The 13989-nt window shown below is 47.4% G+C and overlaps 1 protein-coding gene across 2 annotated transcripts in view; it reads left to right on the top strand.

Moving 5' to 3' along the window:
• LOC119445344 (focadhesin) overlaps positions 1-13989 on the top strand; it is a 377760-nt gene that overhangs the window by 44748 nt on the left and 319023 nt on the right. For both annotated transcript variants that reach the window (XM_037709656.2, XM_037709655.2), the window contains exons 5-6: positions 7721-7816; positions 7884-8043. In XM_037709656.2, the coding sequence (XP_037565584.1) occupies positions 7721-7816; positions 7884-8043 (256 nt within the window). The remainder of the gene's footprint in view (positions 1-7720; positions 7817-7883; positions 8044-13989) is intronic.

The raw sequence follows: 13989 nt of genomic DNA, 5'->3' as shown, positions 1-13989 counted from the left end.
ATCGTAGCTCCTACAACGCTACGACTACTTCACCTCCTTCGCTCTTCTCGTTCTCAATTTCCCCCTGAGTATGGAAGCGGGGAGGACGATGACGACGCAAAGGTTTTCACTTGCCCCATTGAACTTGTATGGGTCCCGGCCCATTCGGGGAACCCGGTGAACGAGGCTGCCCACCAACATGCTCGAGAATTCGTCCACCGAGCGGCGGGACAGGCCTCCGACCCGGAGGACTCGAATAGGGAACCTTTGACCTCCTACATCCCCACCTACTATAGAATCTCGAGACGATCGAGACCACCACCTCACCATAGATTGACCAAGTGTCAAGAAATCACCTGGCGTCGCCTACAGACACATTCGTTTCCTTGCCCCCAGATTCTCTCCTACATATACCCGGATCTAATCGACCCCCACTGTAAGCTATGTGGAGAGATCGCCACTCTCAACCACATTATCTGGGACTGCCGGAAGGACCTTCCCCCCCACTCTCTCATGGCCACTCCCTCATCTCGGGCATGGAATAATATCCTCGCCGGAACCAGCCTGGAGGATCAGCTCCGGGCTGTGGACAGAGCCGGGGAGGTGGCTGGCAGGCATGACCTGACAAACTACACCCCTCTTGAACGACACCTATTGTTGAATAAAGTTGTACGTACCTACCTAAACGTCTCCTTTGACTGCGCCGTCAGTTAAGTCGTTCTCTACGTCGCACTCAAGCGCCCGTGTCATTGGCAGCGCCGTTAGTGACGTCGTTCTCTGCGTCGCACCTGCTCTGCCCGCAACGCCTCCTCCTCGGCTCGTCGTTGTTGCATACGTTCGATATCTCGAGTTAGCTCGGCGTCGTGGTTAGCAGCATCCGCCCGCCATTGGCGCTAGCGTTCCACTAGAAACAAGCGTGTAACCAATAATTGAGAAACGCTTCAATACAGCGTTGGCATTAATGCACTGCTAAACACTGGGCCCGCACGTTTCAGCTTCACTGGTTAATCATCTGTACGGAGTGCTTGGGCGGTGTTCTTTAAAAATATATTTACAGTTGATGACCCATTTTAAGAGTCACATTTTTCAAACCTGCTTGATTATTTGTCCTTGCCCACAGCAGGCACAACCCTCTCATAGAACCATTCCATTTGTCTGCAGTACTGAGTTTTCTTACTGTGACTGCTGAGCAGAGTGCCGGTTCACAGCATCCGCACAGAATAAAGTCTGCATAATAAACTGTCAACATTCGAGTAATAAAACAATTTTTAGTATATTTATCAGTTTTAGTATTTTTTGACATATACATTGGCAGGTCTCTGTACTGTACTGGCCTTCTGTGGGCTTTTGTTTGTGAGGCACAGCAAGACCAGGATGTCCTACCTGGCTTCAGTAGTTCTGAAGAGCGAGGTGTGAAGACGAGGATGGACAAAGTGGGAGAAAACACACATGCACACACGCGCGCCTGTGTGTTTTCTCCCACTTTGTCCGTCGTCTTCGCGCCTCGCTCTTCAGAATATGCTCAACCAACACGTCCACCAGTCTTACATTCTTACTGGCTTTAGTAGCTTTGACTGAATGCATCGGAATCCTCATTTTTATACGCAAGCGTACATGCCCCGTTCATACACACATACCGTACATGGCCCGTAAGCATACATGCGCTGGGTTCACTTCTTCTGGCAGTTGATACGAAACTCTGTGTGCGCTATAGATGCACCAGGTTCGTCTGGTGATCGTAAGGCCGAGTGCCGAGGATGGAGCAGCAACACAAGCAGTGGCAGGCCGAGCGCGAGTTTACCGACCGGGAAGTCTCGGCAAGCGCCGGGCAAGAGCTGAACAAGACCGGCAAAAAGCATGGCCTAGGCGTGCCCAAAAGACTCCCGAAGAACATGCTAGGCGGCTTGCGACAATGTGAATGTGTCAGGCAAGATGGCATAGCTTAGAAACTCTGGAATAGCACGCATTACGCTTGCGCATAACCCACATTCATGAAGTGAAACGTCACTATAATTGTTCCCTAATTTTCCATATTTGCACATTTTTCTTTTCTATTACTAATGTAGCAGGTGGGTACTATGGTAAGTTGTCGGAAACATTCTTTAACTTTAGCTTCTTGCCAAGAACTATGTTTCACAGCCTGAAATTTGTTTGGAACTTTAGTGACCTAAATAGGCACTACATACTAGCTGCCATATGTATGCAGGAGACAGTCACCAGTGGCATGAATTTAATCCTCGACCCTTTGGACTCCCAGGTTGCAATATTGTAAGTGCCTAAACATTATATTCTACAGGGTAACACCTGTCTTCTTTGAGACACAGGAAAAGAGTCATACATATGCATTAAGCTTCTGTTAATTTGACTCCTAGTTAATTAAATTTTTTGATTAATTCGATCCCTACCGAAGGTTCTGGCTGGTGTTCATGCATTTATATAAGCCCAAACGTTCATTATTTTGATCCTAAAATTGGCTTTCGCCAGATAATTTGAACTTGACCTGTCAGAATGCATGTGCCTGACCCCTATGGTGATCCTGATAGTGATTCCTTTAGTGGCAGCATCTGTCTAGGCAGAGCTTAGGGGGCAGTCAATGCGTTGAACACACGTGATCTCCCTTCAAAAACGCCTATCTTCGGTCTGCCCTAGGAAGATTTTCAAGCAATGACCATGGCTCACAATGTCCGATCATGGTGTAGAGGTCGCTACTTGTGAGCCTTGTATCCAGCGGCCATAAGGGAACAGCACAGTAGGCTGGGACACACTACATAAGGGCCTCAAGAGAAGGAATAGAGGTTTTTTGGTTTCTGTACGCTGGTTGTTGGCCTCATTCCTCGGTTCCTGGACCGAACATGTCAGAAGTCGGATAGTGCCGTTATCGCTGACAAGACTAACAAGATAGCTTCCGTGACGGCCGAGCCGAAAGTGTAAATCGTTCGTGCCGGCGCCTCGGGTCTGCGGCCACCAGCAAACTTCACGTTTTCAAGCCCGGGAGGATGGCCAATGTGGATTTCAACATTCGAACACTGTGCTTTTGCTTCCGACCTCAACAGTGCCAGCGACAAGGTTCAGGTATGGACATTTCCGTAATCTATGTGACCACAAGCCAGGTCTATTTTCTTGTCTTTGGTGGTGTCAGCGCTGGAGGCACTTTCTTTTTCTGTTTTCAATGAAAAATTCGCTTTACACTTTGTGGCCGCGGTAAATACGACATACCAAAACCGTCGTTTTCACTGCCGCTCTCAACAGCCAAGGCAAATCTGTGGAGGAATCTTTTAAGGTACTGCAGCACAGCCTGGTAAAACGCTGTGGCTATAACAGCCTGTTAGTCGGGACCACCTTGTTCTTGACAATTACGTTGTGGGCTTACGTGACGAGAAGCCTTCTGACCAACTGTGACGGTGCACGAAACTGCGGAAGAAGCGCTATGCCCGGCTTGTGTCTACAAGGATGCAGAAAAGGAGAGGTTATTGCATGCAAGCATGACTCTCGATAACGCTTACACCGAAACCCTCAACATTGATGCTGCTTGGTAAAACAGTATGCCCATACCTTTGCCACACTTTCACCGTGAATCGTAACATGCAGCTAGTTTATCGTGTGGCTTTTGCGGACGTCGGTCTCACCCACAGAAAGATTGTCCATTGCGGAAATTGGTCTGCCACTACTGTAGAAAGCGAGGGCACTTTGCTGAAGTTTGCATGGCAAAGAAGCGAAAAGAGCTGTTGGTTTTCATCGAGCTTGAGACGATCAATTCACGGCAAGCAAGGTACGTGGATTTACTCATGAATGGGTGCCTGGCCAAGTTTAAGATAAACACTGGCACTGAAGTCACTGTTGTCTTGCCGTCCTCCTTGGGCCTATCGCAATTGTTGGACAATGCCGAAAGTAAAGTCATGGGCCCTCGCGAGTTCTTGGTACCTTCAAAGCAACTTTACAGTGGTGTGACACGTCCACTGTTCAGACCTTGTACGTGCTCGAGCATCAGCACACTCATTTTCTTGGGCTCCTTGCAATTGAGCCCTGGGCACTGTCCAACTCCTGGACTCAGCTGAGTGTTCCACTGTGAAAAGCGAAGATTTTCCAAGGTCTAGGAAGATTTTGGCAAGCAGAATACCGCATTCACATCACGCCTGGCACTCATCCCTTTACCCCCGCGCGCATTCCAATTCCTCTAAATGATCTCAAGAAAGACTTGGATGACCTGGAGTCTCAAGATGTCATAAGGAAAGTAGATACGCCAACAGAGTCGTGGTTTGGACTCATGATCTTGCCCAAGTTGTCAGGTGGGTGCAGAATCTATGTCGATCTGATGAAGCTAAACGAAGTAATGAAAGGGAGAGCTATGTGTTGCCCACTGTTGAACATATTCTTGGCCTGCTGAGAGGAGCGTGCATATTTTCGAAATTGGATGCACGGTCCAGTTTTCATCAAGTGAAACTGAGTCCGAAGAGCCAGGAACTCGTAATGTTATTACACTGTTTGGCTGGTACTGTTACAAGAGACTTCCATTTAGCATTGCCATAGCGCCCGAGTATTTTCAGGAGTTGATGTTGAGGATTCCCGAGTGTGTGCCCGGAGTCGTGAACATGATTGACGACATGCTGATTTTCAGCAATGATGGTCGTGAGCACGACGAGCGTCTCTCTGCCGTCCTAGCTCGTCTGGAGGAAGAGGGCGTCAACCTCAACGATAAGAAATGCATGTTCCTTGTCACCTCAGTCAAGTGTCTGGGGGTTGTGAGTGGTGCTGACAGGATTTTGCCAGATCCGGCTGTGTAGGATCTCCCACCGCTGGTCGATGTCAGTGGAGTATGGCGGTTACTGGGGATGGCCAATCACGTTGCACGGTGTATACTGCACCTGTCGGACAACGGAGCCCATTCGTTCCCTCCCTCCTGACAGAAACACCATCTGGACTTGGGGTCAAAGTCAAGAACATGCCTGCACATGCCTCTAGTCACTGCAGAGCTCCAAGACTTGCATGGAAAACTATGACCCTCGCTACCCTACTGTCGTGTCCGCAGATGTCAGTTTCTACGGCTTGAAAGCCCTGGGGCTACAGGACCAACCTGAAGGCATGCGATGGGCTGTAGCGTATGCTTCAAGGGCTCTCACTCCAACGGAAGGCTGTTACAATCAAACAGTGAAGGAAAGTGTTGCAGTGACATGGGCCGTTTCATGGTACGACCAGTTTCTTTGCAGCCTAAACTTGTAAATAGAGGCAGATCGCTTTCCTCTGGTCGCCCTTCTGTGCAGCAAGGGCCTAGAACTTGTTTCACCTCACATTCATTGAATGTGGATAAAGCTGATGTGTCACCAGCATGTCATAAAAAATCTGCCAGGGAAACCCTTGGCTATGGCGGATGCTTTGTCACAGGCCCCTTCTGATCCACCAGCCACTTGTATAGCGGACACTATGGAGCTTTTCATTCACGAAGCATTAAAGGAATTGCCACCTCCGGTGGCAAGATGGCTGGAAGACGTCCATGTGCACCAAGTCCAGGATGGAGCCTGCTCTGCGGTCATGGCCTACTGCAAGAAAATATGGCCCGGCAAGAACAAAGGGCCTGCGCACATTGCTCCATTTTCGAAGGAGAGGGACAGACTGAGCATTTACAACGGTATCCTACTAGACCGTCGCATTGCCATTCCTTCAGCCTTGCACCAGGATATTCTCGCCCTCTTACACCAGGGGCACAAGGAAGTGCACCGCTGTCAAGAACAGGCCAGGGAGTCTATTTGGTGGCCTAACTGCAATATTCATGTCGAGCATATGGTCAACGAATGTGCCAAGTTGGCTGAGACTCCAGTGCAGCGTTCCGAGCCTATGAACTGAGTCTCGGTTCCTACTCTTACACCCGACAGGCCACGGCAGTGCCTTGGCATTCATGGGGAGGGAGGGCTCACTGCACATTTAATGCTATAAGGGGGAGAGAGGGAGGCAGGTGTGGCCCTCCCTTTTGAATCCACTAGTACATGAGGCAGACACTAATCAAAGTAGCACCGGTTCGGCGTGTTATCGTTTATTTTGAAGGCCATCGGCCTTGATAAGGAACTCACAATGACAAATAAATGAGCAATTTCTTTTTTCACGCCGCTCCATGCACTGCAATTCAGTGCGTGCTGATCATACAATTACATCTGTAGGCGTCATGTACTATAAGGGGCGTCTTTTAAGCAAGTGAAGAGTCAGACGCACTAAAGCTAATTTTATTTTGTGCAAACAAATGTCACAAGTCACTTGTGGATGCGGAATGGCCTTCGATGTATTGATAGCAATGCTAATCCTAAGTGCCTGTATCACCTGGCATGCAACGGTGCCCTTCGTGCGTATTGAAATGCTTGTTATGCATTTTTATTACGGATCAAGGTAGAAACCAACACAGTGCAGTATTAAACCAGCCATTATTGAAACTGTGCCTTGCTGACATCGATGCGCCTGAACCACATATCAGACGTGAATGCGCGTCGCGTGTCTATTACAAATGGTGTTTAAATGGCTTATATCGTCATCCATTGGCAACGAGAGGCAACGAGGTAGACACTGCTGAATTTGAAAGCGGCTCTCAGTTTCCAGAACTTCTGATTCCCGCTCATGTGTTGCAAACTATCCTCGTAATCGTGAATTAAACGGGCTCAGTGGGGCCACCATGGGCTTGCAAATCGCATGCACGGCTGGTCTGAAGCACACGCATGCATACTCTCGACCGGCTGTGTTGCACAATGAATCTTGCTGCCATGTGGATCTCTCGCAGACTACCTGAGTGTGAATCCAAAATTCAATTAAATCAAAATGCAAGGCAGAATTTCTTTTCTAAATAGATAAAGTGTAAGTGAAACGTAATGGGGTCCGATTCATTCTGATTGCTGGTGGAACACTAAAATGCATTAGCGTTACGGAACCCCTGGGTTCTGTAGAACCCAGTTTGAGAACCCCTGAGCTAGGCTATTGAGCATTACTTTAGTTTTATGCATGTTTAAGCGGATCGTTAAACTTTGCCATTTGAGGTGCTCGGTAATTTGTTGTAAGTCATCTGCACTCTTACTGAGCTGGATCTGCAAGCTGTTAATTCTTTCATAAACCCGTCAGTGTAGCATTCTGTCTATTTTAAGATATTTAATCACTACTGGTATTTTACCACTTTCTTAAAAGTTACTCCGCTTCACTGTCCTGTGTATAATGGCCTCTGTTCGAACGAGCACCGAGGAAGTTATCTTCAATATTGTGCGATGAGGAGGTCTGTGGGTGAAACATGGTTAATGCTGCTGCAGGTATATTACAAGAACACAAGGCATTCTTCCTGCTTAGTTAATTTTTAACCTCGCTAGTCATGTGTTTAGCTGCATCTATGGACAGCAATGTAATCTGCCTTTTTATTGTGGCTTTGAAGGATGTTTCTAGCATGTGGTGTTTGTACCAGGTGTCAGCCATTGGCAGTACGATCATCCAGTCACAACTTGGAAATGAGGTTTTACTGATTATTTAACTAGATTAGAAACAAATACATAATGGCGCATGTCCTGTTGATGTGAAGTTAAAGGCACTCTGACGAGGGCATCCACTTGAAATGTCTGCCAATCTCTATGCTGGAACACTCTTCCTTCTGTTCAAGCTTTCGCTTATCTATGTCACTAGTCTGCCAATGTCTGGGGCTAGTGTTGCAGGGTTCAAGGAGTGCACATTCCCACCTGTCAGCGAGGCAACCGCGAATGTGTGACAACTGTTGTTTTCTGTACAGGAGCCACCCACTGGTGCTGGTGCTTCGTGAGCGACCCGACTGCTGGGATGTCGTGCTGCAGACTGTCCAGGAAGCACTGGATAACTGCACCACAGGGTACGACAGGGGAGGCCCATCAAGGAAGAAGAGCGCAGCGAAGTGTCTTTCTATTGTCTCGCTGCAGTCAGGAGGAGGCCCTGCTGGAGCTCTTGCGCCCTCTGCTGCTGCACTGTTTGGTTGGACCTGCCCAGCCGGCTGAACACAGGCCACTTCGACTGTGGCTGTGGCTAGCATTGGCTCAGCACTGGCCCCGATGGCTAGGGGCACTGCTCCCCTGGATGCCTGTGAGTGATGTGTCTGGGTAGCCACACGAACCGGTTCGGTGGTTGCGCCAGTCGCACAGTGTTGATTTGAAATCCATCTGTTGTGACAAACTTTTGCAAATTACAAGATACAGTGGAATCTCATTGATACGATCTTCACGGGAACCGTAAAATAAAACGTATCATTCGAAAATCGTATTATGCGAAAATAATCGTATATAAGGGAAAAAAATCAGGTATAAGAAAAAAAAAAACATATTATCCTGAAAAACGTATTATGCAGAATCGTATCAATGAGATTCCACTGTATGTGTTCCCAAATGAACAAAAAATTTAACTGCCCTTAATTGAGTAGTTGCTACAATTTTCAGGGATGAAACTGCTGCGCCAGTTGCGCCGAACGGCGCTGTGAAGGAAATGCTGCTACGTGCTGAGAGAAATTGTCGTTTATTGCAGGTATTGCACCAGGTCTGCGCCGACAAGCACCTGCTACAAATATCCAAATAATTGGGCAGACAAAAAGAAAAAAGAAAGCTTTTGGCAGTAAAAATAAATTTTGTGGCTTTCTATAATGCCAGCAGTATGAAGAATTGGCCTAATTTTGCACTGTGTTGCGCTTCGTTGAAATAGTCTCTACTTAAAATAATGTGATGGTCGTGGCCGCAGAGGCACTACATGTTCACCTGTTGCTAGTCTGTCGCGCAGCCTGATGTGCATCATGTATGATTTCAGTTAGTTTGGAGCTATCTGTCTACACCGTTCTGCCCAGGAAGCGCACAAGCATATAGTAGGTGAGTTCACGATAGTTCCCGGCTGATTGTCCGAGGACCAGACCTCTGCTACTGTGGCCGCCAGAGTGCATGATCTCATGTCAGATTGCCGAAGACGTGTATGGTACGAACATACAGACAGCAAGCATTCTGTGGCTGCCCAGTACTGTGCTGACCGGCCTGGCGCCGATGCAGTTGCGCCTGAAACATTGATAGCAATAGCGTGCATGGGCAAACATCAACAGATCTCACTCAACGACTGCGAGCACTCGCTGTCACAATGCTGGAGGGAGGAAGAGTGGCTGCCTCTCACTTCAGTGAGAACACAGGGCACACGATGCCATCAGCTATCTCGGTGTGATGTCAGGTTCTTCTGGTGTGAATTGTTACACTGAGGCAGAGCCTCCGTTCAGGAAAGACAAAGCCATTTTCTTTTTCAAAACAAACTTAATATTCAAAGCAAGGAAAAGGAGGAAAAGAACAGAACACTAATCAGAACACAGAAAGTACATAAAAACCAAAAGTACAATTAACCCCGTTAGCCCACGCGAGAAGAGTCTCAATCTAAAACAAAGAAACAAAAATCATCTAGTCTTATTTACTCGGGCACTTGCGTTGTTGACGGCGTGCACTAACACTTGCGTTGACGGCAGTAGCGACGTGGCGGGCAGTGGCATGCGAGGGACGCGGACGCACGGTAGAGCCAACCCGGACGTCCGAGTCCAAGGTTGTCGGAGGCGAAGACCGACCAAGTCCGACCGCTGTAGCTGAGCGGCGCCCGTACCGGTTCCCTGGTTCGCGGCTTCGCCCTGGCGCCTCTCGCCAGCAGTCGTTCCAGGCCTCTGGTCACCCCCAGGTGACCTCTGCTCTCCGCACGGCGGCTCAGGAACAGCAACAGGAACGCCAACCGGAACAGGCACGCCAGCAGGAACAGCAAGAGGAGCAGGAACGCCAGCAGGAACACGAACGCCGGCAGGAACAGCTTCCGCAGGAATAACTGAGCCTTACGCTCGGCGTATCTCTCCAGGGACAACCGGGGCCATGCTGGTTCTGTTGAGGCTCTCGGGTTCGGGTCTGGACCCCGACGACACCGACCTCGACACCAGCGATCTTTTCACCCCTGTCCCCGAGCGATCCCTCCTTCGAGCGTCCCAGTCTCTTCTTCTTCCTCCTCGTTCCTCGTACCACAGCCTGTGGTTTCGTGTCGACCACTGATTGGTCGATTCTCTTTCTCCCTCGTCTGGTCGCTCGTGCCACCGCCCGCCAACATCGTCGTCTTTGTCGGCGACTCGATGGTGTGTGGAGCAGACGCTCCTACGCAGTGCTTTGACGCTGTCTACTCACTCATGACACTCGGGGTGGTTAGCCTTTGAACTCTCCGCAGATTGCCTCCAAGATAAGACTTTGCTGCGCCACCGTGGCTGGACTCCCCTCCTGGCACTGGCTCACCTTGCAGAGGGAGAGAAATACGTGGGTGTCACCCAGTTGGGATTGAATTAACCGGAAAACCGAATTAAGCAGAGGCAACTTAACAGAAGTCTACTATACAGTTTGCATCTTTTTAAGATTAAGTGACAAACAGGTGCCAGCAAGGAAGCAAGTGTCGACAGACTTAAAAAGTATGTTATCTCCTCATTAGGCACACTTGTGCCCACAGAAGAAAGGGGTAAACACTCAGCGTTCTTTGTATTGAGTCATGCTGCTAGCAATTGGCTCCTCATTTTATAGGGTATCGTGATAGTTCTTGTGTGTCTTCTGGTGGCACTTGAAGAATGTCCTGCAGTTGTGCGTATGCCTGATTATGACAAGCTCCCGGTGCCAGCCACAACACTTGTGACATAAGAATCTGATATAGAGAGTGCACCTTGAATGAGAACGGCAACTAAACATTACTTGTGCACAGAAAGAAATCAGCCACAAACAGTTTTTACAAAGTACATATTGTATACTTTGCAATTTGGCTGTGAACACTTTGCTTGGAATTTTCTTTTTTAATAAAGGTTTCTTTTTAATAACAGGTTTCATGCAGTGAAGAGCCAGTAGATGTGCTTTATCTGGTTTGATACGCACTGAAATAAGAGCATACAGGCCACAAAATCGTTAATTTGTTTCGTTGGGAATTCAGACAAGATGCTTAGTTTTTTTAATGCACGATCACTCAAATTTATCCAGTGGTTGTTTTACTGCAACTTGCACTGGGCAACTTTAAACAACTGGCTAAGTAAATGACCAAGGTTGCATATTAGGCCTTTGTTGGCTAATTAAATGTACAGTTAGACATTTTCACAATAATTTGAGGGATGCCACAATTCCTTTTGTATAACTGTCAATGTTTGGTAGCCATGTGCAGCTTTAAACCTTTGAGGGTAAATTTTTTCCGCGAAATGCGATCCCCTGGGGTAGACTTTTTTCATTGCAGATTTAAATCTTCAGAGTTGCCTATGTAAAAAACAAATTTACAATATATTTTTTAGTGTGATCATAAAGTGACAAATCTTTCCCTGGGTAAACGTGCATTGTTTATTCATGAATACGGATGGGCTTGCATAAATACTTAGATAACAAAGGAGATACACTTAAATAGATGTATTCTGATTCGGCACAGATGTATTCTGATTCGGCACTTGGGCAGTAGTCCACGTTGAACGAATCGCCGCTCGACTCACTTGCAGAAGAGCAACCAGCGTGCACGTCCATAGCATAATCGAACCATGTATGTAAGCGCATGCAAAAAAAACACAAAAAAAAAAACTGCCCATCAGAAAAACCGAACTGGTCGAAAGCAGTAATCCTTCATTGCCAACGAGGGGCGATCAATTTTTGCAAGTCTCAAGAAAATAAATGCAGGCATGGCACCATTGTTTGTATATGGCGGAATCGTTTGTAATACCAACGCCAGCCTGTGGACAGTTGTAATTGCACCCCTGTGAGCAATGAATGAGCGAGCATCTAGCGGTGACTTTTTGAGAGATTATAAACCAGATAGACATCAGTTTTTGCGAGCGCGACGAACTGAAACAGTTTACAAGATGATACCAAAACTAACTGCCGCGCACCCGTGCACTTGCAGATGCATGAGCTTACCTGCACAAAATTCATTGGGGGGCCTGCATGCACAATCTTGCTTGTTTTACACACAATCTTATTTCTTGTGTAGTGGAAGCTTCTACAGCCAAGTAAAACTGAATATTCCATGTAGCCTAGCAAAATAAATTTTACTTCGCAGCGTAGTGTCCATATTTCTTTCCCGGAAAATGCGTGCCCTCGAATTTTGTGTCATTTTCCAGATGTTCATTTACATGAAGCTAGTGTCAATGAATGGCGCGCAAAAATAAATATTATTACAGTATCATAAGAGGCAGATTTTGAATTCTTTGATCGCACATAACGAGTTCTGATCCAGTCTCTGCTACAGTCGAATCCCCCTACAACGAATGCCGCTATAACGAAATTTCCGCCACAACGAAGATTTTCCGATTCCCCGTCAGCTGCCCATAGAAAGTAATACAAAAAAAGTCCCTTCTAACGAAGGCGTTTTATTCGGTATTTCCGCTTCAATGAACTTTTCGAGAACGAAACTGGGACTGAATTGAAATTGGAACTGCTGAGTAGTCAAATTAGAAGGCCTTTCCAAAGCTGTGACGATCATATGTCTGCTTGAACGAGGTTTTCGCGAACGAAATCAAATTCAAAGTACCGATTTGCGCCACTGCAATCTATAGCCTCGTGTGGTCATCACGCGCCTGCGTGAGACTGCACGGAATGACCACAATCACTGCCGTTTTCTGTGGTCTGTGTCCGGGCGAAATGGCTATGCCAATGAAGAAGCTTAAATTTTCTCTCTCACGAGGAGAAGGCACATATGATCACCGAGGCAGAAAGCCGAAGGAAAAAATGTTGCAGTTTTGACTTAAGGCGAAGCATCGATTGCGATTGCAGATTAGTAGACAGCTATACGAACTAAGGATAGTAGTTTTATTGGCTGTATAAACTTGTAAACATTCGCTAAATAAATTATCGAGCACAGTGTCAAGCGTGCACAGGTAAACATGAACACATCTCGCTCGATGACTGCGGAAACTCAGTGTCAACATGCTGGAGTGAGAAGGCGCGGCAATAGCAGCGAGCGAATTGACTTCTGTGCCGTCTCTCGCTTCACCGCGAACTAAACATCAAAAGCACAGTGCACACGACTCTACCGGCACTAGTTGAACTTTGCCCACATCACAGATCGCTTTGAAGATGAGGCCCGCGCGGGCGCTCACTTTGTGCACATTGGAGATTGCTTTGAAGATAATGCCCGAGCGGTATTGTCAACAAGATGCTAACGTCTCATTGCCTGGGGAAAATGACAATCTGCTAGGCAGACTGACTCCGGCGACTGCTTTGAAAGTAATGGACCCTTTTCACCTCATCAGAAAAATTATCAGAACCCATGACAATGACATTGCGATGGCTCTTTTAATGGTGCATCCAGACGAAGGACCGAATCCAGATTTGCAGGGCTGGACGGCGCGTCACGTGACCTCACATCAGCGATTCGCCTCGTCAGCGCCTATTCTGTGAGCCGTGCGGATGGATAACGCCAAGCCGTTTTTCACATTTGGATTCTGGCGGGGTAAAGCCGCAGCTTTAACTTATAAACCGGCAGTGTCTGGCAACCAGTACACTTCTCTCCTGCTCGAGGACAGCCGCATTGCAGTCAGCATCAGTCCTTTGATTGCTGGCGCCTGGTTTCAGTGCTTCATAGCTCCTGATGTCGCTCACTAATTTGTGCGGGGATGCCAGCCTTTTATTTCATCCACATTGTGGAAGAGTTTCCCACTTTGTGGGACCTCGGCCGTGCAGATTATGCTGACACCGTCACAATCAGTCACAATCAAGGAATAGTGACTCTCTCCTGCAATGCAAAAAAAAAAAAAAAATCTCAGTCAACTGCTCGCTAGCAGACTACAAAAAAGTAGGACATCTACAAATACATCTGATATCTGGTTGTTTCAGAGCAGTAAATAAATACAGTATCAGCGAAAACCAATCACACTCAGTGGTGTAGTTAAGTGTAAACATATCAATACTATCTCATGCGTGTTTATGCAGAAAGTCGGTGTCGACAGCACAGCCATACAAAACTTGTGTGCACTCGTGATACCCATTCCACGCGAACCCTCTGGATCTGCATTGGATATTTCGGGCGCGA

This window comes from Dermacentor silvarum, chromosome 3 (genome assembly GCF_013339745.2).
Source record: "Dermacentor silvarum isolate Dsil-2018 chromosome 3, BIME_Dsil_1.4, whole genome shotgun sequence".
Lineage (NCBI taxonomy): Eukaryota > Metazoa > Arthropoda > Arachnida > Ixodida > Ixodidae > Dermacentor > Dermacentor silvarum.
The sequence above is the reverse complement of the archived record's forward strand: the minus strand, read 5'-3'. Positions and strand labels throughout refer to the sequence as shown.